Source organism: Littorina saxatilis, linkage group LG8, assembly GCF_037325665.1.
Source record: "Littorina saxatilis isolate snail1 linkage group LG8, US_GU_Lsax_2.0, whole genome shotgun sequence".
Lineage (NCBI taxonomy): Eukaryota > Metazoa > Mollusca > Gastropoda > Littorinimorpha > Littorinidae > Littorina > Littorina saxatilis.
Window position 1 is genome coordinate 56,584,170 of NC_090252.1, and position 24,500 is coordinate 56,608,669.

At 40.2% G+C, this 24,500-nt stretch overlaps 2 protein-coding genes, 1 long non-coding RNA gene and 2 other non-coding genes across 8 annotated transcripts in view; 3 read left to right on the forward strand and 2 right to left on the reverse strand.

The window, feature by feature from the left end:
- Positions 1-24,500, forward strand: part of LOC138973905 (uncharacterized) — an 88,430-nt gene that overhangs the window by 8,318 nt on the left and 55,612 nt on the right. The gene's annotated exons all lie outside the window — the stretch shown is intronic.
- On the forward strand, positions 11-2,506 carry LOC138973901 (uncharacterized). Its single transcript, XR_011458212.1, has 3 exons — positions 11-225; positions 708-978; positions 1,700-2,506. It is a non-coding gene; the product is annotated as an uncharacterized lncRNA (long non-coding RNA).
- On the forward strand, positions 4,644-18,972 carry LOC138973902 (uncharacterized). Its single transcript, XM_070346606.1, has 9 exons — positions 4,644-4,739; positions 6,016-6,183; positions 6,625-6,736; positions 7,662-7,722; positions 9,467-9,579; positions 11,114-11,151; positions 12,780-12,933; positions 14,240-14,355; positions 14,948-18,972. Exons 1-9 carry the CDS (start codon positions 4,653-4,655, stop codon positions 15,335-15,337), a joined length of 1,239 nt encoding a protein of 412 aa, XP_070202707.1. The 5' UTR covers positions 4,644-4,652; the 3' UTR covers positions 15,338-18,972.
- On the reverse strand, positions 22,066-22,153 carry Trnal-caa (transfer RNA leucine (anticodon CAA)). The gene is given in 2 exon segments: positions 22,066-22,111; positions 22,116-22,153. It is a non-coding gene; the product is annotated as a tRNA-Leu (tRNA).
- On the reverse strand, positions 23,671-23,783 carry Trnal-caa (transfer RNA leucine (anticodon CAA)). The gene is made up of 2 exons: positions 23,746-23,783; positions 23,671-23,716 (listed from the first exon to the last, which is right to left on the reverse strand). It is a non-coding gene; the product is annotated as a tRNA-Leu (tRNA).

A 24,500-nucleotide genomic window follows, 5' to 3' on the forward strand; every position in this document is an offset into this window, starting at 1 on the left:
TGGATACACCACTAAACAGTTCCGCGGCCATTGCGACAGTGCGCATGCGTAGCATTTTTTCGAGTAAACAACGCGTCGTGCTAGCTTCTCAGCAACTTGAAACATGTGCGATTTGAGCGAGATTTCCATCCAGAAGGTGCGACTGTGGAGCACTGAAGCATCGAAAACCTTGTCGTGTGTACGGAAAACGAGTGTGGAAGGTGCACACGAGGAACTTGTAGCTAGGTAAGTTTTATTTCTTTCGTTATTTACTCTTTGCAATGATGCGATGTGTTGTTCATTCCCAAGACCGGTTTTCCGCCCTGTAAGTTGTAACACTAACAGTAACTTAGTAAGTGCTCTCTCTTCAGATACGCTTAACTTTTCAGTTGATTAAAGTCAAAAACTTGAATAAGTGCCGTTGATCTGTCCACGGAATCTAACTTATTATGAAGCATAACTATATTCCGATTCGTGATGCATAGGCTACATGTTGCGATAGTGTATGCAAAAGTTTTCCATTTTCAATCTGACGTGTGGGTAAGATAAGAATCAACAAACATGCATACTAAGTTGCCACTGCCAGTTTGTATAGCTGCTAAGCTTACCTCAGGCTGAGTCAGTGAGTATTTTGTACGTTTACATACAAAATGGTGATGAGGGGAAAAAAGAATGCCTTCCACAGGTGCGAAAAACTGTGATTTGATCTCAAGGCCTTTTTGTTTTAGAGCTTTTCCTGCTTTGGAACTTGGGAGATGGGATTCCTGTCGACCGTGAAGCAGAAAATGCAGAGAGGGTGCTTCTTCGGGAGTACAAGCAGAAGTTGTATGTGAAAGGGGTGCTTTATCCTGATCCATTCATCATCACCACAACTGGATTGAAAGGCAGCAAGATGGGCGATTCCTGTGGCCAAGCGTCTTCATCGCCGGCTGCCTGTGAGTGTGAGCTCGACCTCATGCATCGCCTCGTCAACGAGTTTTAAGGAGGAAAGGCTTACAGGTAGGAAACCTCTCTACTTTTTTAAATAAGTCATATTTGCACTTTACTTTTGAAAAAGAGAATGGTTCAAGTTGAATTGCAAGATGGCAGTGCAGCCTAACAACATTTTGGTTTCAGTGAACAGGGAATGTGTCAAAATCTGAAAAACCAGCAAACTAGTATTAATACACACTAATATTATGCCTGTCGCTGTCACATACATATACTTTTTGAAAAGTGCAGTGATACTGATAGTGATACAGTTAATCAGCAATGACTGAACCGACTTTCTAAATTCAGGGATGATCAAATCATCTGACTAATGGCCAGGGGCGAGTACAAAAAATCCGCTGTGCTAGTTAAAACCGCTTGGCAACTCGCCTGGTTGGCTAGTGAAAATTCTCGTCAAATGCAACACTTCTGGTTGTATACTCTAGTTTCAAAACGTTATATAAACAATGCAGTTATAGCAACTGTGGTTTGTACCCGGCAAGCAATTCTTTTTGGTGGACTGGACTTTCTTGAAATGACTCACCTGTCTGGCAAGTTAAGATTTTGAGATCTGGCCATCCCTGCAACTGTCTTAATTTTGCAATGCTCTTCATGCAAGTTGCACTCAAATTTGTGAGCAATTTGTTATGTACAACTTGGTAAATTGTCCTAAATGATGCTTTAGTAAAAGTTGTTGTCTCCTTTCTCTTTCTCATATTGATTATTTTCTTTTTTTTCTCCCTTTTGGCAGTGTTTTGACCATATGCAACAGGCTGCAAGTCATTTTGGAGGAGGAAGCCCCTGATTGCATCTTTGTCAAAACCAGAAAGAGACTTCTACCTGTCTCCAAGAGTCAGCCATCACAACCACCTGTTACCCAGAGCCAGCCATCACAACCTCCTGTTCCCAAAGTAATCCAATTGCCCGTTTTGATACAGGCAGCAACAGGATGCACTTAGGACTAGGAGGAGGAACTAGTAGAAGTAGGGAAAGCGGTATTAACAAAACAGCTTTTTCCTCTTAACTATGAAACCACACAGATAAACAAGGAAAGCAACCCTTCCACAAAGTAAACAATCCTGACGACTCTAATAATTTCAACAATTTGTCAACTCATGTAAAAGCTTTGCCAGATCCAGGCATTAAGCTCTACTCGTTACACATGTAATGGGCAGAGCAACATTGTTGAACAGCTGCTTCATTTCTGTAAGTTTTCAGCCTGAAAGGTAGTAGGGTGGGTCGCATCTAAAATATGAATGTTTGTCTTGTCAAAACCTATGTAAATTTTCCTACATTTTAAGACTCCCTCTTTTTCTGTAGTGGATTTTTTTTTATCAGATTATTGTTTGGAGTTCTGAAAAGGAAGGCTCCTGTGTACACCATTATAGATATGACTTTTACTGTACTACATTTGTGTTTTTGGTATATATATATATAAATATATAAAACTAGATATCTTTCTTCCCAATATGTTCATTGCCAAGTGGATGAAGTCATCAGATTTGATCTGCTGCTAGTGATAACGTTTATCAACATAAGTAAAGTTTTTTGAGCTGACTGTATTGTGTGCATTTTGTTTGCAAGTGCTGATATGTTTGACTTTGTGCTGTAATGCTTTGTCTTGTCTCTCATTCTCCCTTTCAAAGTACGAGAACTCAGATTTTGTTCTGACACACTCATTGCATCATACAAACATCAATAGACACACACAGAAAGTGAGCCAAACAAACATTTTTCCTCAGAACATGTTATGGTATGCACAGGGGACATGAAAATTATGGAGAGAAGACTGTGCGCAGGAAGAAGAGAGAAACATTCAAACAAATGAAAACAAAACAGTAAATTGTTTAAGGTTGCTCTTGGCCACTCTGGTGACATGTAGATGTACTTTATTCTACCTATATTAGCGAAACCGATAGGCTAGATCCTGAAGGTCTAATCCTCGTCTCTGTTGCATAAACAACATCTCATTTATACTATAACGTTTAGGGTCAATACTCATTGGTTGATCGCTAAAAATTCTTGTCTTTTTAGAATTTTTGACTTTTTCCTGCCATCTTCTTGTTGCAAAGGGTGACACTAAAACCATGAATTAATTGTAAGAGACTGGTCGTGGCTATACCAGTGCAATATGATATGTTCTGCGAGAAATCAGATTTCTGAATAACCATGGATTTTTCCTGTCTGCGTTCTTTTTCTTAGCCATGTTTGCAATCTTTAGTTTGAACATCAGTCTATTGTTCTCCTTAGTCAGCTTAATCATTGCAATAAGATTGTGCATAACGGGTGTGCATTAAGTTGGCATCTGCTTATACAAAAAAAACTATCAACAAATAAGCAAAAACAAGAGCACCCAGAAATGTTTCTGTTGTGAATGGGTCTTGTTCAGGGCTAGAGTCACACTTTTCTGGCAATCAACTAGCTGCACCATTCCTCTCCCTTGATGATCCTTGGGCCTGGCACGTCTCAAACTGGAATTCCAGATCTCGCATTGCCCATTTTCTTCTGCCTAGCCGGTGCTCTGGTCGGGGTATATCTATCAGCACTCTTGCTGTCTGAAACATTGCCAAACAGGGTTCATTCTGTCAGTATTTATGGTAGTATTACATCTTCATGCAGGGTTCTCCACATGTTGTCCGTTTGGGTTCAATGCCCCCAACCTCAACTTATAAAGGTGGTCATTTGGACCCACTGTAGTCATTTTCAGTGCAATACAGAACTCCCCCTGTGTGATACTAGGAACAGCATGTGTGAACAAATACATTCAACACCTTCCCATCTTCTTTACTGCGTACACACACAAAATATAACAAGAAAGTTATTCAGTTTAAAAAAAACTTACTGTGTTGAAATCCAGGGTATCCCAAGTTTTGTGTTGTGAAAGAGTTCTCTGCAGTTGGTGTGCCATCAAGAAAGTGTTGAGAACAAACCCTTGCAGGTGAAAAAAAAAGCTTGTGCTGGGTTCTTCTTGTGTGTTGGATGCGGATGCAAGCTGTTGAAAACAGACAGATGCATATCAGATTTAACAATTTATGGCTCTACAAAGCAATTTTGTATTGCTTTTTAATCACAGCCATGCTCTAACAACATGAAGTAAAACAAAAAAAACAAGAAACGGAAACACACTGACACAGAAAGTGAGCCACATTTTTTGATCTCATGCACGGCAGATTCAAACAAGTATTTCATGCAGTGCCGGTGTGCAGCTTTTGTAACGTTCAAAGCTGTATAAATGCAGGTCTAGCTAAACGGTTTTGTAATCATGCTATGGAATTTGCAGAAAAAAACAATAAATCGCATGAATGTCAGGCAATAAAATAAGTTGATCAAGAACTGTTACAGTGTTGCGCTTACCTGAACGGTGGTTGGCATGAACAGCACAGACTCGTGTGGAACCTGGTGAATTTTGCAAAGTTTAGCTTTCCATTTTGAAGACGGTAGCTTCCGTTGTCACAATCAATCATCGGGCAGTGACATGCCATTGTTAAAATCGATAATCGCTGAATTTACATCGACAAAACAACAAAATAAACACAAGTGTCTGACTCGTCAGTCGCAGAACATACGCAAAGCTGTGTTGCAGACGATTTGTTTCCTCGAAAAAATGACGCAGCCAATGAGAGGCGTCTGTGCGGTCACGTGATTTTCCTTCTTTGTTCCATGTAAACGTCGGAACTGTTTAGTGGTGTATTGCAACAGGAATCATGGCGACTTGCGAATACGAGCAGCTTCGTCGGAAGAATTTGGAGGATAACAGGCGCATCTTGGCTGAGCTTGGGCTGTCGAATCCGGTACGTGACACGATTCAATTTTTGCAAGGAACGACATAATCATTATGTGATGGTGATCCGATTGCATGTTTAGCGAATGCGATGAAACTTGAGTCTTGACTCTTGACACCCGGTTTTCATGCCACTCTTGTCAGTCGTACCCGCACTGAGAAATGCCGAAGAGGTCGAGAATGCTCGCTATCGGAACAGGCACTTGATTATCTTGAACTTAAGCGTTGTAGCACTTATCATTAAAGTTCTATGCATGCAGGTTTCAAAAGTTTAGGCCTAATCTTTTTAAAAATTCCCATTGAAGCACTTACAGCAAGCCAGGCTGTACAGTGCACTAGTAGACTTGTACTAGTAGTCTACAGCTGTGTCCATATATTTTGGGCATTTATATTTCTAGTGGTGGGATACATTCCCACCAAAGTCAGGACTTTTATTGTATTATAAATTATTATTATGTTGCGAAGATAACCAACAGTGGTCCCTGCAATGTAAAAGATCCAGATCCAGATCCAGATTCTATTTAATTTATACAGTAGTGTTTGTAATGTAATTCACTAATTGTAAGGTCTCTCCCAATCCCATGAGAGGCTCTCCCAACAAATTAGACTTTTGGTCCACTAACTAAAGTACATTTGTACTGAGGTCTGTGTCATTGAGCTGCGATTCTTGAATGTCACTAGTGTCACATGGTCATGGAGGGCTGGCGGGCAAAAGGTTGAGACAAGTCGCCAGGCATGCTAACAAAAACAGCCTAGGCAATGGCATGGGTGGGATTCTTCCAGTATATTGTCGGGCGCAGTGGCGTGGTGGTAAGACATCGGCCTCCTAATCAGGAGCTAGGTCGTGAGTTCGAATCCCGGTCGCTGCCGCCTGATGGGTTAAGAGTGGAGATTTTTCCTATCTCCCAGGTCAACTTATGTGCAGACCTGCTAGTGACTTAACCCCCTTCGTGTGTACACGCAAGCACAAGACCAAGTGCGCACGGAAAAGATCCTGTAATCCATGTCGTTCGGTGGGTTATAGAAACACGAAAATACCCAGCATGCCTCCCCCGAAATCAGCGTATGCTGCCTAAATGGCAGGGTAAAAACAGTCATACATGTAATACACCAGAATCTTCAATATGTGGATAAACATTTCTACTCGCCATTTACATGTAAACTTCTACTCGCCATGGCGAGTAAAATACTTTCCACTTTCAGACCTGCATAGCTTTATAAATCATATACTCTGTTAAAAAGTGTTATGAGTGGTCATATATTCACGAATGTAAAATGTTATACAGTTTAAGTTGCTGCCGAAAGTGATCAAGAAAGGAATCAAGCGACCATCTGACAATGACAATTATGAGCCGAAAAAGAAGCGAGCCAAGGTGGTTCCAGCTCCAGTTGACCTTGACAGCACAGGGTCTATCCGAGGCTCTCGGAGGCTATCTGCTCGTCTGCGTGGTCAGGTAAGATATTAAAATAACTAAATAACTCGCGCTGTACTGATTCAGTGATTGTGATTGATGATATGCTTGTTAAACAATTTTATAGATTTCTTGAGTGCCGATAAGTATAGTATAAAGTCGGGATTTCAGAATAATTTGATAGGGTTAGTTTTGGGCTGCTCAGTATTTCTATGGCCCCCTTCCTGGATCACAAGCCATCATTTTTATAAATGAATCTTGTGAAATCAGCATTACATTACAAGGGGGTGCAAACTTGTTGATTGGGTTGTATGAATTGTGCTTATGCGTTGTGAATTTATTAATTTGTATTCTTTCAGTTTCAGCTGACACTTTTGTTGCCTGTACTTGTCTAGAGGGCTTACTTCCCTTTGTTTCTTATGTCTGTTCGCTATTGCTTTGCCTCACTTGGTTATGATTCTGTGGTTATGTTTTGTGTGGCAGGATCCAGGCACAGAATGCGTAGTGGAGGACGACACTGTGGCAGATGAACACGAGAAGAGTCGCGTCAAGTATGTGATGCCGGACAGACCACAGTGGTATGGGGAAGTAGCTGGTATGTACATTTGTGCTGTGTTTTTTCATCTTTTTGTTTCCATTTCAGTCCATTTCAGGGTTGTGTTACTTCATGTTCATTCAGAATGCGTTATGTACAATGATATAGATTAAATATGAGAATTGAAGTTGCATGTTCATTTCAGTGCTTGATAGTCTCTTAGGGGTCAGTAGATTGGTTCTGCATTACTCCCACAAACTCTTGTTGCACATGTCATATGCATTTAGGCCTAAAAAAAAAAAAGGTGTGGTTATGGTAACCCGACCTACCCTATTTTTAGGGGCCAACCCTATAACTTTTTTTTACATTTGTCAACCAAAAAAAAAATGGAGTACAGAAAACGCAATGAAAGCGAAAGCGCTCGAGTCGCACACTTATTTCCGTGTCAAGTATGTTTAATTTGTACACATTAGAAAAAAAAGTTTAAAAAAAAAGAGTGATTGCCTACCTTCCTACCCTATTTTTTTTGGCTATGTTACCTTAACCACACTTTTTTTTTTGGCCTTAGAGGGCTTTGTTTCTCACATGCATGGGTGGAATTCTTCCAGTATATGCCGAAAATCAATCAATGAGGCTTATATCGCGCGTATTCCCTGGGTACAGTTCTAAGCGCAGGGATTTTTTTTTTTTTCCTCGGATTCGTAATGTCTGTGGTGACGGTTTTTTGGTTGTTAGTTACATTTATACAAATCCTTCAGCGTCTGACCCCCCCCCCCCCCCCCTTAAAATTCTTCAGGATTCGTGACATTTTTCAGTCCCACCCATGCACATGTATTGTGTTCAGTCTGCACACGGGAATTCCACTGTCCTCCAGATAACTGTTCATTTTGATTTGGGTTTCTTCTTGTTTATACCAATTTTTTTACTTTTGTTCTCTTCCAGCCAATGTTCAATTTGTCACTTATTTCTTTCTTGCTTATCACAGGTGTTGATGTTGGTACGATCTGGGTGACGCGTATGGAGTGCTGTCATGATGGTGTTCACAGGTAGGAGTGACAAGGATTTTGTTTCAACTTATGATATTGAGTGTTTGTTTTTAACTCTGTTTTCGTATAGTATACTGGTAAAAGTTTCTAAGCAAGAAACTGAAAAGACCATGGGAGACAAATTCAATGTTTCCATTTCCCAACCGGTATCTTAACCGCCCCTCTTTTTTCCTAACCAACTCTAGTACATTTTCTTAAAAGAAAAATAACAAAAGTTGATTTGGCAGACTTTACAAGGAAAATGTATTTTCTTCGACAACCATTGGACACAGCTCTCACGATTTCTGGTAATTGATAGGCCACATCTGTTTAAATTTAACAAAAATATATTTTTTTGAAATGTCAAACCCTTATTTTTTATATTTAGTCAAGTTTTGACTAAATATTTTAACATCGAGGGGGAATCGAAACGAGGGTCGTGGTGTATGTGCGTGTGTCTGTGTGTGTGTGTGTAGAGCGATTCAGACTAAACTACTCGACCGATCTTTATGAAATTTGACATGAGAGTTCCTGGGTATGAAATCCCCGAACGTTTTTTTCATTTTTTTGATAAATGTCTGATGACGTCATATCCGGCTTTTCGTGAAAGTTGAGGCGGCACTGTCACGCCCTCATTTTTCAACCAAATTGGTTGAAATTTTGGTCAAGTAATCTTCGACGAAGCCCGGGGTTCGGTATTGCATTTCAGCTTGGTGGCTTAAAAATTAATTAATGACTTTGGTCATTAAAAATCTGAAAATTGTAAAAAAAAATAAAAATTTATAAAACGATCCAAATTTACGTTTATCTTATTCTCCATCATTTGCTGATTCCAAAAACATATAAATATGATATGTTTGGATTAAAAACACGCTCAGAAAGTTAAAACAAAGAGAGGTACAGAAAAGCGTGCTATCCTTCTTAGCGCAACTACTACCCCGCTCTTCTTGTCAATTTCACTGCCTATGCCATGAGCGGTGGACTACGAGTATACGGTCTTGCTGCGTTGCATTGCGTTCAGTTTCATTCTGTGAGTTCGACAGCTACTTGACTAAATATTGTATTTTCGCCTTACGCGACTTGTTTTTCCTTGCCATCAGGGGGAAAAAAAATGTTGTGCCTAATTAGAATGCTTTTGATAATTAACGCTGTTGTTGGGCTTAACACTTGGTACAGACGAGGTGACTGTCATCCAAGCAGGAAGATGACGTGTATAACAGATCAATCATCCTGACGTAAATGCAGCTGTACTCTACCTTCAGAGGAAGTTACAGCTGTGGAAGTATGCAGTTAGGGCCACACAAAAAAAATTGTCTGTTTAGGGTAACATGACCAAAAAAAGTAGGGTCGGTAGGTAGGTAAATGGTTTTTTTTTTTTTTTTTTTTTTTTTTTTTTTTTGTGGGTGTAAATGCTATGTTGGCTGAACATTCACTTCTTATATTTGATGAATACATGTTTCAAAACGTATAAATAAAACAGAGAGAAAGGGAGAGAAAGAAACGCCAAATGTCTCTTTTTAGCATTTTTACCTCTTTTTTTTTTTTTTTTTTTTTTGAAATCAAAAAAAAGTTTTTGGGTCGGCGCCAAATCGATAGGGTTGGTCGGGTTACCCTAAACAGACAATTTTTTTTTTTGGCCTAATGAAAAGTTTGTGCATGCTGTTGTTGTGGGTTGCTTTTTGTGACTAAATGATAACTTAGTTTCTTGCCTGATGCTTTTATTCCTTTTTTAAGCACTAGCATCCACCACACTCTTGGGTTTCAGACCACCAGTAGCTGGTATCCATGGCGGTTCAGACGGGGCTTTCTCACTCGCTCTTTCGGGTGGATATGAGGATGACATTGACCTTGGCGATTGCTTCACGTACACTGGTGAAGGTAACACTCGCTACTCTTCTTCACAGACAATATAGGAATGACAGTTAGTGAATTACACAGCTTAGCCAGATGAGACCCACTGCAGGAGAAGCTGTTTGGCGACCTGGGTGGCCGAGTGGTAACGCACTTGCGCTCGGAAGCGAGAGGTTGCGAGTTTGACCCTGGGTCAGGGCTTTAGCAATTTTCTCCCCCCCCTTTCCTAACCTAGGTGGTGGGTTCAAGTGCTAGTCTTTCGGATGAGACGAAAAACCGAGGTCCCTTCGTGTACACTACATTAGGGTGTGCACGTTAAAGATCCCACGATTGACAAAAGGGTCTTTCCTGGCAAAATTGTATAGGCATAGATAAAAAAAAATGTCCACCAAAATACCCGTGTGACTTGGAATAATAGGCCGTGAAAAGTAGGATATGCGCCGAAATGGCTGCGATCTGTTGGTCGATGTGAATATGGAGACATTCCGTTTACGCAAAATCCCATTTTGCCACAATCCAAAATGTCGCGAAATAGGGATGGCGGCAAAACGGCATGGCGACAAAATGGAATGTGGCGCTAGTGGTATGACACGGCGATAAAATGACACTAGGCCTGTGAAATGTAGCAAAAATGGGATGGGGGCGAAACGGGATCACGGCAAAACAGGATTGCGCCAAAATGGGATGTGGAGCTAATGGTACATGACACGGACAGACCTGTGCACATCTACGGTTTCTCCGTAATTTCTCCGATTTTTATACGGTGCTGCGGATTTTTAATTAAAATTCCGAAATTCCGATGTTTTACTCAAACAATTTGTTTAAAAACTGTTTTCCTGTTTTAAGTCAAGATGTTTTGACCAAATAGTTGGCCGTTGCGCTGAAAAGACGTTTTCCGATTTACCGGAAGCGCGCGTGTTCTCAGCATTGAGTCTTTGTTCTTAGACTTAGTTCGTCCAGCGTCTTCCTGGCAACTTGTGATTGAAGTGAAACATGGAAAAGAAAAAAAGTTTGTGTGCTTTGTGAGCAGAATTATGTCTTGAACTGTCGTTACAGCTTACTACTGAAACATTTAAATAACTACTGAAATTTGGTTTGTTTACTACTGATGAGCGTTTTGAGTGTGCACAGGTCTGCACGGAAGAAAAATGACGCTTGGCTTGTGAAATGTTGTGAAATGGGATGGGGGCGAAATGGGATAACGGCAAAACGTGACTAATAGATCCCTTGACTTTAGGGTAGCGCGACTCTGTTACTGCTAGCTTTCCACTGGGAGGAAGCGACCCGAATTTCCAAGCGATGGGACAAAAAAGTAATTACTTTTTTATTCAATAGATCCCTTCACTTTGGAGATGACAATTTAAATATCAGGCGCATTTACGTGATTTGTAAAACATTTTACCCCACGATATGTAAAACACGCGCCCCGTGATTTGTTATAACGACCGAATTTCGGTTACATTTTCAAAGTCGTTATAGAGAGGTACCACTGTACTTTGTCATGGTCTGTGGGAAGTGAGTAGGAGTATGTACATAGCTTACTTTCCGTCTCATGTTTCAGGGGGCAGAGACCTGAAGGGAACCAAAAATAATCCCAAGGTGAGTTGTCTTTCTTACTTTTAGTGCTAACACACAATGAGTGACAGACAGGAGATTTTTATGTTTGTTTACTGTTTTCCGTACATTTTACAAAACAAGAGTAAGGGTTTATGTTTCTCAAAATCAGCGTTTAAATTTGTTTTAAAAGGTAGGTAGAAACTATAACTTAGCTCACTATTACCAGTATTTTCACCCCAAGCCTACCCATGTGGTTGTGTTTGGTTAGAACTGTTTTTTCTGATTCAGGTGTGTCATGTCAATATTAGACCTTGCACACAACACAATATATTTATTTAAATCTTGTGTGACAGAATGCATGCATTATGCCTGATGAGAAATGACTGATGCAGATCTACACATATCACTCAGTATGTTGATCATTCACTGGGTGATTGAATACAATCAGCAATTTGGGGGGAAGCTGAAAAAATACCAGAAGTTCACGGAGAGGGTCCTGGAGCGCACTACATGTTCATTATCATGCATACTATTCTCAGTCTATTGGTACTGCACTGTTTTTACAAAATGTTGTGGAAATGTACCGACACAAAATGTACGGCGTTAATCTAAGCGATTGTGAGCATTTCCAAAAGTCGACATGCTCACTCCAGGGGTCATTAGTCATCAAGGAATATGCCTTCCTAAAGCAAAAATATAACCCGCCTGGTCTTTGAACCCTCTCAAGTTCCCCTGTTTAAGTTAGGGGTCCCAGTGAGGAGCCCTGTTCTATTTATTCTTACTGTCATTATATTTAGTCAAGTTTTGACTAAATATTTTAACATCGAGGGGGAATCGAGACGAGGGTCGTGGTGTATGTCTGTCTGTCTGTCTGTGCGTGTGTGTGTGTGTGTGTAGAGCGATTCAGACTAAACTACTGGACCGATCTTTATGAAATTTGACATGAGAGTTCCTGGGTATGAAATCCCCGAACGTATTTTTCATTTTTTTGATAAATGTCTTTGATGACGTCATATCCGGCTTTTCGTGAAAGTTGAGGCGGCACTGTCACGCCCTCATTTTTCAACCAAATTGGTTAAAATTTTGGTCAAGTACTCTTCGACGAAGCCCGGGGTTCGGTATTGCATTTCAGCTTGGTGGCTTAAAAATTAATTAATGACTTTGGTCATTAAAAATCTGAAAATTGTAAAAAAAAATTAAAAATTTATAAAACGATCCAAATTTACGTGTATCTTATTCTCCATCATTTGCTGATTCCAAAAACATATAAATATGTTATATTCGGATTAAAAACAAGCTCTGAAAATTAAATATATAAAAATTATTATCAAAATTTTTGTTTTCGAAATCAATTTAGAAACACTTTCATCTTATTCCTTGTCGGTTCCTGATTCCAAAAATATATAGATATGATATGTTTGGATTAAAAACACGCTCAGAAAGTTAAAACGAAGAGAGGTACAGAAAAGCGTGCTATCCTTCTCAGCGCAACGAATACCCCGCTCTTCTTGTCAATTCCACGTGCACTGCCTTTGCCACGATGAGTGACGATGCTACGAGTATACGGTCTTGCTGCGTTGCATTGCGTTCAGTTTCATTCTGTGAGTTCGACAGCTACTTGACTAAATATTGTATTTTCGCCTTACGCGACTTGTTTTATTATGCCGCAGAATTTACGAACAGCAGCCCAGTCAAAGGACCAAGACCTGACACGTGGAAACCTGGCTCTCAGTAGAAGTGTGGAGACAGGCAATCCTGTGCGGGTGATCCGGGGCTACAAGCTCAGGAGTCCCTTCGCTCCTGAAGAGGGTTACAGATACGATGGTAAGTTCAGGAGTCCCTTCGCTCCTGAAGAGGGGTAAGTTCAGGAGTCCCTTCGCTCCTGAAGAGGGTTACAGATACGATGGTAAGTTCAGGAGTCCCTTCGCTCCTGAAGAGGGTTACAGATACGATGGTAAGTTCAGGAGTCCCTTCGCTCCTGAAGAGGGTTACAGATACGATGGTAAGTTCAGGTGTAAAGCTTGATTGGGTGAAGTCAGCTTTCCGAAGTCTACTTCCTGTAGCTCATTGCACAAAGCTTTGGTACTGAATTTTCAGTACAAAATACTTTGTGAACTTTGGGCTCAATAAAAGACTCCCTTAAGTTAAGCTCTGCCTACATAAGGTTTAAGGGCTGAGCTTCTTTTGGAGGTTTTGGTTATTATTTTTTACGCAAGGCAAACTATTTTTGAGAGATATGACTTCTGCCAAGTTTGGCTACAAATACACTCCCTGTCCCGGTTCAGTGGCTCTCTAGTAAGTCTGCTGCCTTGGTTCTGCCCAGAAATGGATTGTGTGCTGTGTGTTTTCAGAACAACTTACCTATCATCCATATTTTCAAATATGCATCAACAAGTCAGCTTTCTTTGGTGTGCCCAGAAACTATGTTTTTATACTTGTACTAGATATTTGTATCTTTCTGGGCCGAGTTGCAAGAAGGGAAACTGGGTGCCACCCAAAATGGATGGTACGCATCCGTGGGGTAGAATTGGTTCAAATTGAGATTTGTTGTGATTTGAACCAATCAGACTCCACGGCGTGTTCACACCCTTTTGGGTGGCACGTAGTTTCGCTTCCGGCTCCTCAACCCAGGTGTCCAACTTACATGACAAGTTGGACATTGTCAGCTGGTAAATGGTGATTGTCAAGTACAGCTTGCCCCGGAGCCCCTGCTTTTCTTGCTGTGCTTCATTTTGCTGACAGCGTTGTGAACATTTATACAACAGGGTATAGAGAACTTACATACGTTTAATTTCAGTTTGAAACGGAACTGCAGCCCTGAAAGTCCAACAAATGGTGTACTCGCGTTTGGCTAGTGATTCTGAAAATTTACTAGCCAGAGAGCAAAATTTACTAGCCAAACCACCAATTTGTTTCAGCAACTTTACTCGCATTTGGCAAGTAGATAAACATTTCTACTCGCCATGCGCCAGTTACATGTTTCTACTCGCCATGGCGAGTAAAATATTCTCCGCTTTCAGGCCTGAACTAATATAAATTTTGTCGACTGTCTGCCATAAGCTCTGACGTTCGCATGAATGTAGTTTTAGGTTTGGAATCATTCCGTTAAACTGAAATGGTTTCTGCGCAGGTCTCTACACAGTGAAGAAGTTCTGGTTCACCAAAGGCATGTCCGGGTTTGGCGTGTACAAGTTTGCGTTACAACGCTGCCCTGGTCAGGCTCCGCCCCCATGGGCACTGGAAAACGTAAGTTGTTCTTACGTAATAACCTACCATTGGGTTTTTTTTGGTGGGTTTTTTCTGAAATTTGAACATTAGCTGTCTGTTTTTGTATTTTTAAGTTGTTCTTGTCATTAGTTTTGTCTTTTTGGCTGTCACCAAAGGCTACAGTCCTATAAAGCCCCATGTGGGTTTAACAGCCACCCTGAGGGAATCTCAAACAGAAATTATTAGACTGCTTTTCGTTGCGTAAATAATTCCTATGCACTTCATTTTATTCCAAATGTCTATGTTGAAAATGTATTTGTCTTGGCAATTGACCATACCAGCTGGCAGTTTTATCACATGATACTCATTGAGTAATAAACTACTTGATGATTAATTGATGTTATGTTATATGAAGTCTTATATCGCGCGCGCGTATCTCCAGACTCGGACTCAAGGCGCAGGGATTTATTTATGCCGTGTGAGATGGAATTTTTTACACAAAACATCACGCATTCACATCGACCAGCAGATCGCAGCCATTTCGGCGCATATCCTACTTTTCACGGCCTATTGAGTATCAATCTACTTGATGACTATTTTCCTGCAGTGATACCTACCGCTTTGTTTACAGGACCCCGCATCTCCATCGAAGTCCTCCGACTCTGGTTTTTCCGATACTGTAAAGAGTGAAGCTGGTGAGAACGAAGCAACATCTCCGTCTGATGAGAAGAAAAGTGACGGCGACAAAGACGGCGAAACCAAGGCTGATAGCCCTTTACCCCTCACAGACAACATGAAAAAGGATGATGGAAACGATGATGCCGATGCCAGCAGCGGTGTTGACAGTAAAGATGTGTCTGATGATAATGAAGAAGAAAGTAGCATTGTCAAGCATGATGCTTTTGAAAGCAATTTATACGCTGTTTCTGAAAATGCAGAAAGCTCTGGGGATGGTGGGGAAAGTGGTGTAGTGTCTGGCGATGATGAAGAGAAAGCTGATGAAGACTGTAGCGATGCATGATGCATTCCCCAGTGATCGCGTTTCTTCTTCCAAAAAGGTTGAGAGCTGTTGGATAAATGGTTTGTCTGATCACACTGAAATGAAAGCTAATGGGGACAGTGTCAGTACATTCAAACTCCCCTTTCTCAAAAATCTGAGAAAATCGGGTCTTAAAAAGAATGGGGTTAAATTTACAGCAGTTATGAATAGAACATCTGAGAAAACGGAGGAAGTTTTAAATCGGGGGGGGGGGGGGGGGTCCGCTTTACTTGATAGTGGTTGTACATGTACATCTGTCTCAGAAAATGTAGAAAGAACAGAGGAAAGGGAGAAAAATGCTTGAAGAAGATTCAGGCCAGCGATTATGATAATGCTAATGGTGACTATCATTGTCAAACCGGAGTCAGTCGATAACAGTCATATTTCTCTTTCTAAAATGTGTAAGGAAATCTCCTGAAACAGCCTGTGTCAAGTTTTTTGCCGCGTTGAATGAATCTCAAGTATTCACTCTTCTTTCAGTGTGTGAATTCATGCTATAGAGCTAAATCAGGTGATAGCGGTTTTAAAATAATAGTGAGGAAACTGCTGAAAACATTGGTGCTAATGTTGATGGTAACTGCCAAGATGTATATTTTCTTTAACCTCTTTACTTGCCTTTTTAGCCCGAGAAGATTGCCTACAGTTAGACTAGTGTGGATCGCTTGCTTGTGTCGTCCATGAACAGGTGTATTGGGTAGAACTTTGTGAGATGATGTGCAGAGCGAGTGGGTTTTTTTTCAGTTCAGTCTTACTGAATCAATCAAGTCTACGTGCTACAGTGGAACCCCCCTTTTAAGACCTCCAAAATTCTGATAAATTCAGGTCTTAAAAAGGAGGGGGTCTTAAAATGGGGGTAAGTTTACAGAGGTTAAGAAAAGAAAGTCTGAAAAGCAAGGTCCTAAAAAGGAGGAAGTCTTAAATTGGGGGTTCCACTGTATGAGTGAGATTTCGATTTTTAATTGTGTTCATCATTTTTGTTTGTTTGGTTGTCAATCCTTTGAGAGTAGATGCATACTTTTGAGAATGCATTCTTTATCACAGAAGGATTAGGGCAGTATTGGCAAGGCAGCAATTTACTGTTCTCCTTTTGGTGCTATTTTGTATGCTTTTCCTTATGTTCAGTTTGCAGTAGAGGTAGCACTAGCATTCAAAGTTGAATGTGAGGTATGTATTTTACCACATCATCATTGACATTGTACAGTTTAATGATTTTTTGATCAGTTGATGAACTGGTGTAAACAGTATATGTGGGTATATGCATTTTGTGAAGATGTCTTGAGTGTGTTAAGTTTGTGGATAGCAAGAAATGTAAGATTTATGTTTTTGCATTGCATAGTTCTCACTTCAACACTGGTTTCATAGTTTGTACACGTATTAAATAAGTTTTAAGTTGAATTATTTGTTTTTTTTATTCTAGGTTGAACAGATTGTATGCTTACATCTGTACGAGGAGGTAGTAGCCACTACATTCGTGTGTTTTGGTTCTATTTTGTGGTTCTTTTCATTTGACTATCTTGATTCAGGTTTTTTTTCATTTGTTTTAAGACATAGCATTTCTTATAAAAATTATTGTATAGTAGTGTCTCACTCTTAGCTAATATTTTGAACTGCTGGTATACATTTGTGTGAGCTGCTGATTTTTAAAATGGAATCATATCTTCTACATTTTCTACCTGTTAGGAGATGAATATAATTGTTTTTATTGTCTTAACCTGCAACCCACCCTTCCCTGAACTATTTGACAATGCATTTTCTGTTTCAAACTCCAGTATTCTCACTTCCCTTCAATATTCTTTGATCTTATTCACAGGTTTCTTTGACGTGTGCTGAGTACATAGCCAGTATTACTATCTCAGACTTAACCTTCGCCCGTCCGGGTTATCGACTACACACGGAAGTCATCGTGGGGCCGTGCGGACCCATGCTTCTCATTTCCTTTGAGAAACATGGGTCCGCACGGCCCCACAATGTTTGTTGTCTAAATAATGACCTTTTTTTTTTTTTTACATTTAGTCAAGTTTTGACAAAATGTTTTAACATAGAGGGGGGAATCGAGACGAGGGTCGTGGTGTATGTGTGTGTGTCTGTGTGTGTGTGTAGAGCGATTCAGACTAAACTACTAGGCCCATCTTTATGAAATTTGACATGAAAGTTCCTGGGTATGATATCCCCTGACGTTTTTTTTCTTTTTTTCGATAAATACCTTTGATGACATCATATCCGGCTTTTTGTAAAAGTTGAGGCGGCACTGTCACACCCTCATTGAGTCACTTGAGAAAAAGTGACTCTATGTAATCGGTCAGTGTTAGTCTGTCCGGCCGGCCGTAGACACCACCTTAACGTTGGACTTTTCTCGGAAACTATCAAAGCGATCGGGCTCATATTTTGTTTAGTCGTGACCTCCAATGACCTCTACACTTTAACGATGGTTTCGTTGACCTTTGACCTTTTTCAAGGTCACAGGTCAGCGTCAAAGGAAAAATTAGACATTTTATATCTTTGACAAAGTTCATCGGATGTGATTGAAACTTTGTAGGATTATTCTTTACATCAAAGTATTTACATCTGTAGCCTTTTACGAACGTTATCAGAAAAACAAGGGAGATAACTAGCCTTTTCTGTTCGGCAACACACAACTTAACGTTGGGCTTTTCTCGGAAACTATAAAAGTGACCGGGCTCAAATTTTATGTGAACGTGACTCGTTGTGTTGTGAATAGCAATTTCTTCCTGTCCATCTGATGCCTCATATAATATTCAGAACTGCGAAAGTGACTCGATCGAGCGTTTGCTCTTCTTGTTTTTCAATTAAATTGATTAAAATTTTGGCAAAGCAATCTTCGACGAAGGCCGGGGTTTGGTATTGCATTTCAGCTTGGTGGCTTAAAAACTAATGAGTGAGTTTGGTCATTAAAAATCGGAAACTTGTAATTAAAATTATTTTTTTATTAAACGATCCAAAAACAATTTCATCTTATTCTTCGTCATTTTCTGATTCCAAAAACATATACATATGTTATATTTGGATTAAAAACAATCTCTGAAAATTAAAAATTTAAAAATTATGATCAAAATTAAATTTCCGAAATCGATTCAAAAACTATTTCATCTTATTCCTTGTCGGTTCCTGATTAAAAACACGCTCAGAAAGTTAAAACGAAGAGAGGTACAGTAAAGCGTGCTATGAAGCACAGCGCAACCGCTGCCGCGCCAAACAGGCTCGTCACTTTCACTGCCTTTTGCACTAGCGGCGGACTACGTTCAGTTTCATTCTGTGAGTTCCACAGCTTGACTAAATGTAGTAATTTCGCCTTACGCGACTTGTTTAATTAATTCTCGCTGACATTTTAGGACATAAGAGCTTTTTTAGATGCCTGAGGCATTCTTAAAAGCTCATTAAAAAAAATTCCAACTAGTTTATGAGATATTTGCAATTAAATATCCTTCTGGGTCCACACGGACCCACGACCACCGGCGAAGGTTAAAGACTAAGAGATATCTTGATGGTGTTCAGAACTGATGAAGTTGTCATTATGCTCAAACATTTTACACATGCTGTTGACTTTACTGAATTATGTGAAAAAGTGACTTAAATAAAGATCTATATTTTTTCATAAATGTTGTTTTGTGTTTTTAATTTATTGACCAAATGGATGGCAGAACACTTGTAATTCTGTCTGTTTATCGTTGCCAAAATAGCATTGAAGAATCAAAACAAAACGAAAGTAGAGTTCGGGTTTCCAACTGTACAATAGAATAACGCATCTTGTAACCTCACTCCTGAAGATTTAGTTTCCTTTTTCTGTCGGACTTTTTCATGCCTCAAAGATTGGAGTTGGAAAGTGATTTGAGATAACTCTTGCCTGTTGTTTGTCTTGTAGGTGATGGCTTTCCTCCCTTTGGTGATTTGACTCGATAGTATCTCTCTAATGCTTGCTTGATATGGTCTCTGTTATGCTGGTGTTTATTTCAAAGGAGAATTATGACGGCTTACTAGCGCCAGAACTACATAATTGTAATTATCACGTGTAAATTATTAATTAACACGTGAAAATTACTAATTTTCAAGAGAAAATTACAATTATGTCATGAAAATTACTAATGTTCACGTTTGGATTACTAATTTTCACATGAAAATAACTTAATTTCAGTTTGTGCTTGCTTACTAGAGCCAAAACTGAAAATTAGTCATTAACATGTGAAAACGCTAACTGACAGTGTTAATTAGTAATTTTCACGTGATATAATGGTAACCCCAGGTTTTGGCACTAGTAAGCCACTACTACTACTACTACTACTACTACTACTACAGTGCAATGCTTCAGTTGAGATACACTTGTAGAATTGCTACACCCACACAAGTCCACACACACACACACACACACACTGATTGCCGTTCATAGCAACATGTGTAACCGCCATTACCAAAAGATTGTAGTTTGTATTATCGCATTCCAGCCAATTTTTCATAACCCAAAATCATCAAAACTCTATACACATGATGTATACAAGGATGACATAGATTCAATCTTAAAGAGAAGAACAATCAAGGCACTTGTGTCTGTTAAAAGGCAGAACGAATAGTAAAAAATGTAACATTAAAAACTAGAAAAAAGAAAGCCTGCCTTTAATTTCAGAAGAAGGTACATGATAAAAAATACAGCTCAAACAAAAATTTCGAAAAAAAACAATTAAAACTAGAAAAAGAAAGCTCGCCTTTAATTTTAGAAGAAGGTACATGATAACAGATACAGCTCAAAGAAAAACTTCGAATTTTTTTTTTCTTTGGTCAACCCTTTAAAGATAAGGTCTTTGCCGTGTAAAGGGGATCTGTCTTGGCTTGTAGGGATTAAGACCATGCTTCTACTTGGTCACACACCCACAATCAGTTACCTGGCATCTTGCTGTGTAGAGCGGTAAATCTGTGTGGAATTACGGTGGAAAATCAAGTCTCAAAAGCGAGGGGGCCTTAAAATGGGGCTACATTTACAAAGGTTATGAATCCAACATTTGCAAAAACAGGGTCTTTAAAAACGAGAATTCTTAATTTTTTAATTTTTTAAATTTTTTTTTTTTTGGGGGGGGGGGGGGCTTAAGATGTTTCGATGTTATTTTATAATTTAAAACGTTCACCAATAAAAGCCAGACTATGTATACCAACAAGCGGATGTGGAGAGCATATTAAGTTATACAGGTATTCCGGTGTCACGGGCACATTAACTGGTGACGATTCACACTAAAAAAAAACGGTCAGATTATTTTCACTGAGGCAGTCCTCAAACGAAAGTAAAAGAAATCAAATTACAGCGTAGACATCGGTTGTCGAGGAATGTTTTCTTCACAAATAGCCTGCCGATCTTTTTGCTGCAACATCAGGCCCACACACATCTCTTTTTCTTCTTCTTCGTCTTTTTGGCTCACGAAGTGTAGCCTATGCGATCGTAACTTTGTCTGTCTGTGCGTTTGTGCGTGCGTGTGTGTGTGTGTGTATGTCTGTGGTAGAAACTTTAACATTTCCGAGTCTATGTGTGAGTGGTTATCCAAGACTATGGATAAAGCTCGCATAAGATTACGTCACGGTCAAAAGTGTTTGACGTCAATTAATGCATCATGACGGCATGCCTCCCTGTAGTCTTTCTCTCTCGCGTGGTGTGTGTGGTCTCGGTCATTGTTATTTTGAGCGGGCCGAGACTATTTGGCAGTCGTGTCCCTGTAAGTAGGCTACATGCAGACAAACAGATCTAGATCTAGTGTCTCTCTTTCTTGCACAGTGTCACCTAAGCTTACTGTGTGTGTGGGTGTGTATGTGTGACGGAGTGATTGAGTTTGTGTTACTGTTTGTCTATTTCTTACGTGAGCCTTGAAGGCTTCGCCTCTTTTTTATCTTTCATTTTCTTGCTCGTTTCTCTCTCTTTGTCTTGTTATCCCGTGCACTTGGTTCCACAGCAGACCTTCTTGCACGAGCTCTGTGGACCGTGACGGCCCTGGCACACTCTGTGACTCCAGCACTCGTAGGACATGCCTGAGCAGTGGCAACCCCCCATCTCCAGGTTCCAGCGCTTGGTCAGAATCTGCACGACCTCTTCAGCCAAGCGTGACGTCCGTCCCGCCGCTGTCTTGTCGTTCCCACCCGTGCTTTTGCTGCTGGGACCTGAAACAGAAATAGGCGATGTACGTTCTAACACAATTTATTTTTTTAAGGGGTTTTTTTTTTTGGGGGGGGGGGGGGTTATAGGGTTAGGGAAGAGTTGCTTTCTCTTGTTTCCACAGAAACGCTGAGGCAAGTCTACAATGTCACGTATACCTTGCCTCAGTGTTTTTTTCTGTAAAAGCAAGGACTGAAAAATAAGGGAACGCAACTCTTCCACAAGCAATACAACCCCGACAGTTATTCCGGAATTCAGCTGTTACCAACAGTATGAGAGCACCCGTATTTTCTTCCACTCACGCTTAATCGTAACTTTTGGATGATAATAAATTGTGTTTTTGAACAAATCTGGAAAAATTAGAAGCCTGCTGCGAATCATCCTCCAGAGACGCTCAGCAAGGTACCAGTTACACAAAATGAGTGGCCCAGACAATTGAAGATAAAGATTGTACGAAGAAAAGAAAAAAATGTGATAGCACACACGGCCCGTGTGGATTGCGCAAGCTGATGACTGGACGTGAAAAGGTCAACATGAAGGGGGGAAAAACTGCATAAAAAGTGTTTGTCAGAATTGGGGTTCGAACCCACGCCCACATTCGTGGACCAGAACAACCTTGAGTCTGGCGCCTTAGACCACTCGGCCATCCTGACAGCTGCTATGGAGGTACTTTTTAACAGTAAACTTTTTGGACATATCTAAGCTGAAGGTCGTGTGGTTTACCTATTTTAGTAGAATTTATTCTTTGGACAAAGACGGTCGCAAAATGCTCGCGTGCGTGCGTGAGTGTGTGAATGTTTGCGGTGTGTGTGTGTGTGTGTGTGTGTGCATGGTGTGTTTGTGCACTGTGTGTATGTGTGTGAGTGCGTGTCTGTGTGTGTGTGTGTTTATGCGCAGTGTGTGTGTGTGTGTGCCGTGTCAGTGTGAGTGAGTGTGCGTGTGTGTGTGTGAGTGAGTGTACATGTGTGTGTGTGTGTGTGACATACGTCATATCGATTATTCTGCCGCGTTTTCGACTGAAATAACAGGCGATAGAAAGACATACTCCTACAGAGAGTTGAGGTGAAAACTGGATAAAACTAGGATGCACCTATTCTAAAATGTATGTGGGTTTTATCAGCAGGCTACTACTTTTTGCTTTTCGCCCACATGCTAGCTGATTTTGACCAGATTTAGTGCATAGTCAAACCTAAAAATACATTCAAGAATCAAAATGGTCCTGGTGAGAAAAAAAAGTAAACCTGCCTACTCTATCTAACTACTGATTTTGTCTATAGTGTGTGCGTGTTTGTGTTCAACATGAAGAGAAAAACAAGTCGCGTAAGGCGAAAATACAATATTTAGTCAAGTAGCTGCCATTTTTCAGCAAGACCGTATACTCGTAGCATCGTCAGTCCACCGCTCACGGCAAAGGCAGTGAAATTGACAAGAAGAGCGGGGTAGTAGTTGCGCTAAGAAGGTTAGCACGCTTTTCTGTACCTCTCTTTGTTTTAACTTTCTGAGCGTGTTTTTAATCCAAACATATCATATCTATATGTTTTTGGAATCAGGAACCGACAAGGAATAAGATGAAAGTGTTTTTAAATTGATTTGGACAATTTAATTTTGATAATAATTTTTATATATTTAATTTTCAGAGCTTGTTTTTAATCCGAATATAACATATTTATATGTTTTTGGAATCAGCAAATGATGGAGAATAAGATAAACGTAAATTTGGATCGTTTTATAAATGTTTATTTTTTTTTACAATTTTCCGATTTTTAATGACCAAAGTCATTAATTAATTTTTAAGCCACCACGCTGAAATGCAATACCGAAGTCCGGGCTTCGTCGAAGATTACTTGACCAAAATTTGAACCAATTTGGTTGAAAAATGAGGGCGTGACAGTGCCGCCTCAACTTTCACGAAAAGCCGGATATGACGTCATCAAAGACATTTATCCAAAAAATGAAAAAAAAGTTCGGGGATTTCATACCCAGGAACTCTCATGTCAAATTTCATAAAGATCGGTCCAGTAGTTTAGTCTGAATCGCTCTACACACACACACACGCACGCACGCACACGCACACACGCACATACACCACGACCCTCGTTTCGATTCCCCCTCGATGTTAAAATATTTAGTCAAAACTTGACTAAATGTAAAAACATACTAAAAAAGTGTATGTCAGAAGTGGGGTTCGAACCCACGCCCACATTCGTGGACCAGAACACTCGGTCCCTTGAAGGGAAGGTACATCCTTGAGTCTGGCGCCTTAGACCACTCGGCCATCCTGACAGCTGCTATGGAGGTACTTTTTAACGTAAACTTTTTGGACATATCTACGCTGAAGGTCGTGCAGTTTACCTATTTTAGTAGAATTTATTCTTTGGACAAAGACGGTCGCAAAATGCTCGCGTGCGTGCGTGAGTGTGTGAATGTTTGCGGTGTGTGTGTGTGTGTGTGTGTGTGTGTGTGTGTGTGTGCATGGTGTCAGTGTTTGTGCACTGTGTGTGTGTGTATGATGTGTGTGAGTGCGTGTGTGTGTGTGTGTCTGTGTGTGTCTGTGTCTGTGTGTGTGTGTGCATGGTGTGTTTGTGCGCAGTGTGTGTGTGTATGTGTGTGTGTGTGTGTGTGTGTGTGTGTGTGTGCCGTGTGTGTGTGTGTGTGTGTGTGTGTGCCGTGTGTGAGTGAGTGTACGTGTGTGTGTATGTGTGGTGTGTGTTACTATCATCATCTGTAAGGCGGTCACATACGTCATATCGATTATTCTGCCGCGTTTTCGACTGAAATAACAGGCGATAGAAAGACATACTCCTACAGAGAGTTGAGGTGAAAACTGGATAAAACTAGGATGCACCTATTCTAAAATGTATGTGGGTTTTATCAGCAGGCTACTACTTTTTGCTTTTCGCCCACATGCTAGCTGATTTTGACCAGATTTAGTGCATAGTCAAACCTAAAAATACATTCAAAAATCAAAATGGTCCTGGTGAGAAAAAAAAGTAAACCTGC

Coding starts and splice junctions, on each gene's coding strand:
- LOC138973902 (XM_070346606.1), top strand. CDS start 4,653: ATGGCGACTTGCGAATACGAGCAGCTTCGTCGGAAGAATTTGGAGGAT. Junction 6,737..7,661: donor GTGGTATGGGGAAGTAGCTG/GTATGTACATTT, acceptor TGCTTATCACAG/GTGTTGATGTTGGTACGATC. Junction 11,152..12,779: donor GAACCAAAAATAATCCCAAG/GTGAGTTGTCTT, acceptor ATTATGCCGCAG/AATTTACGAACAGCAGCCCA.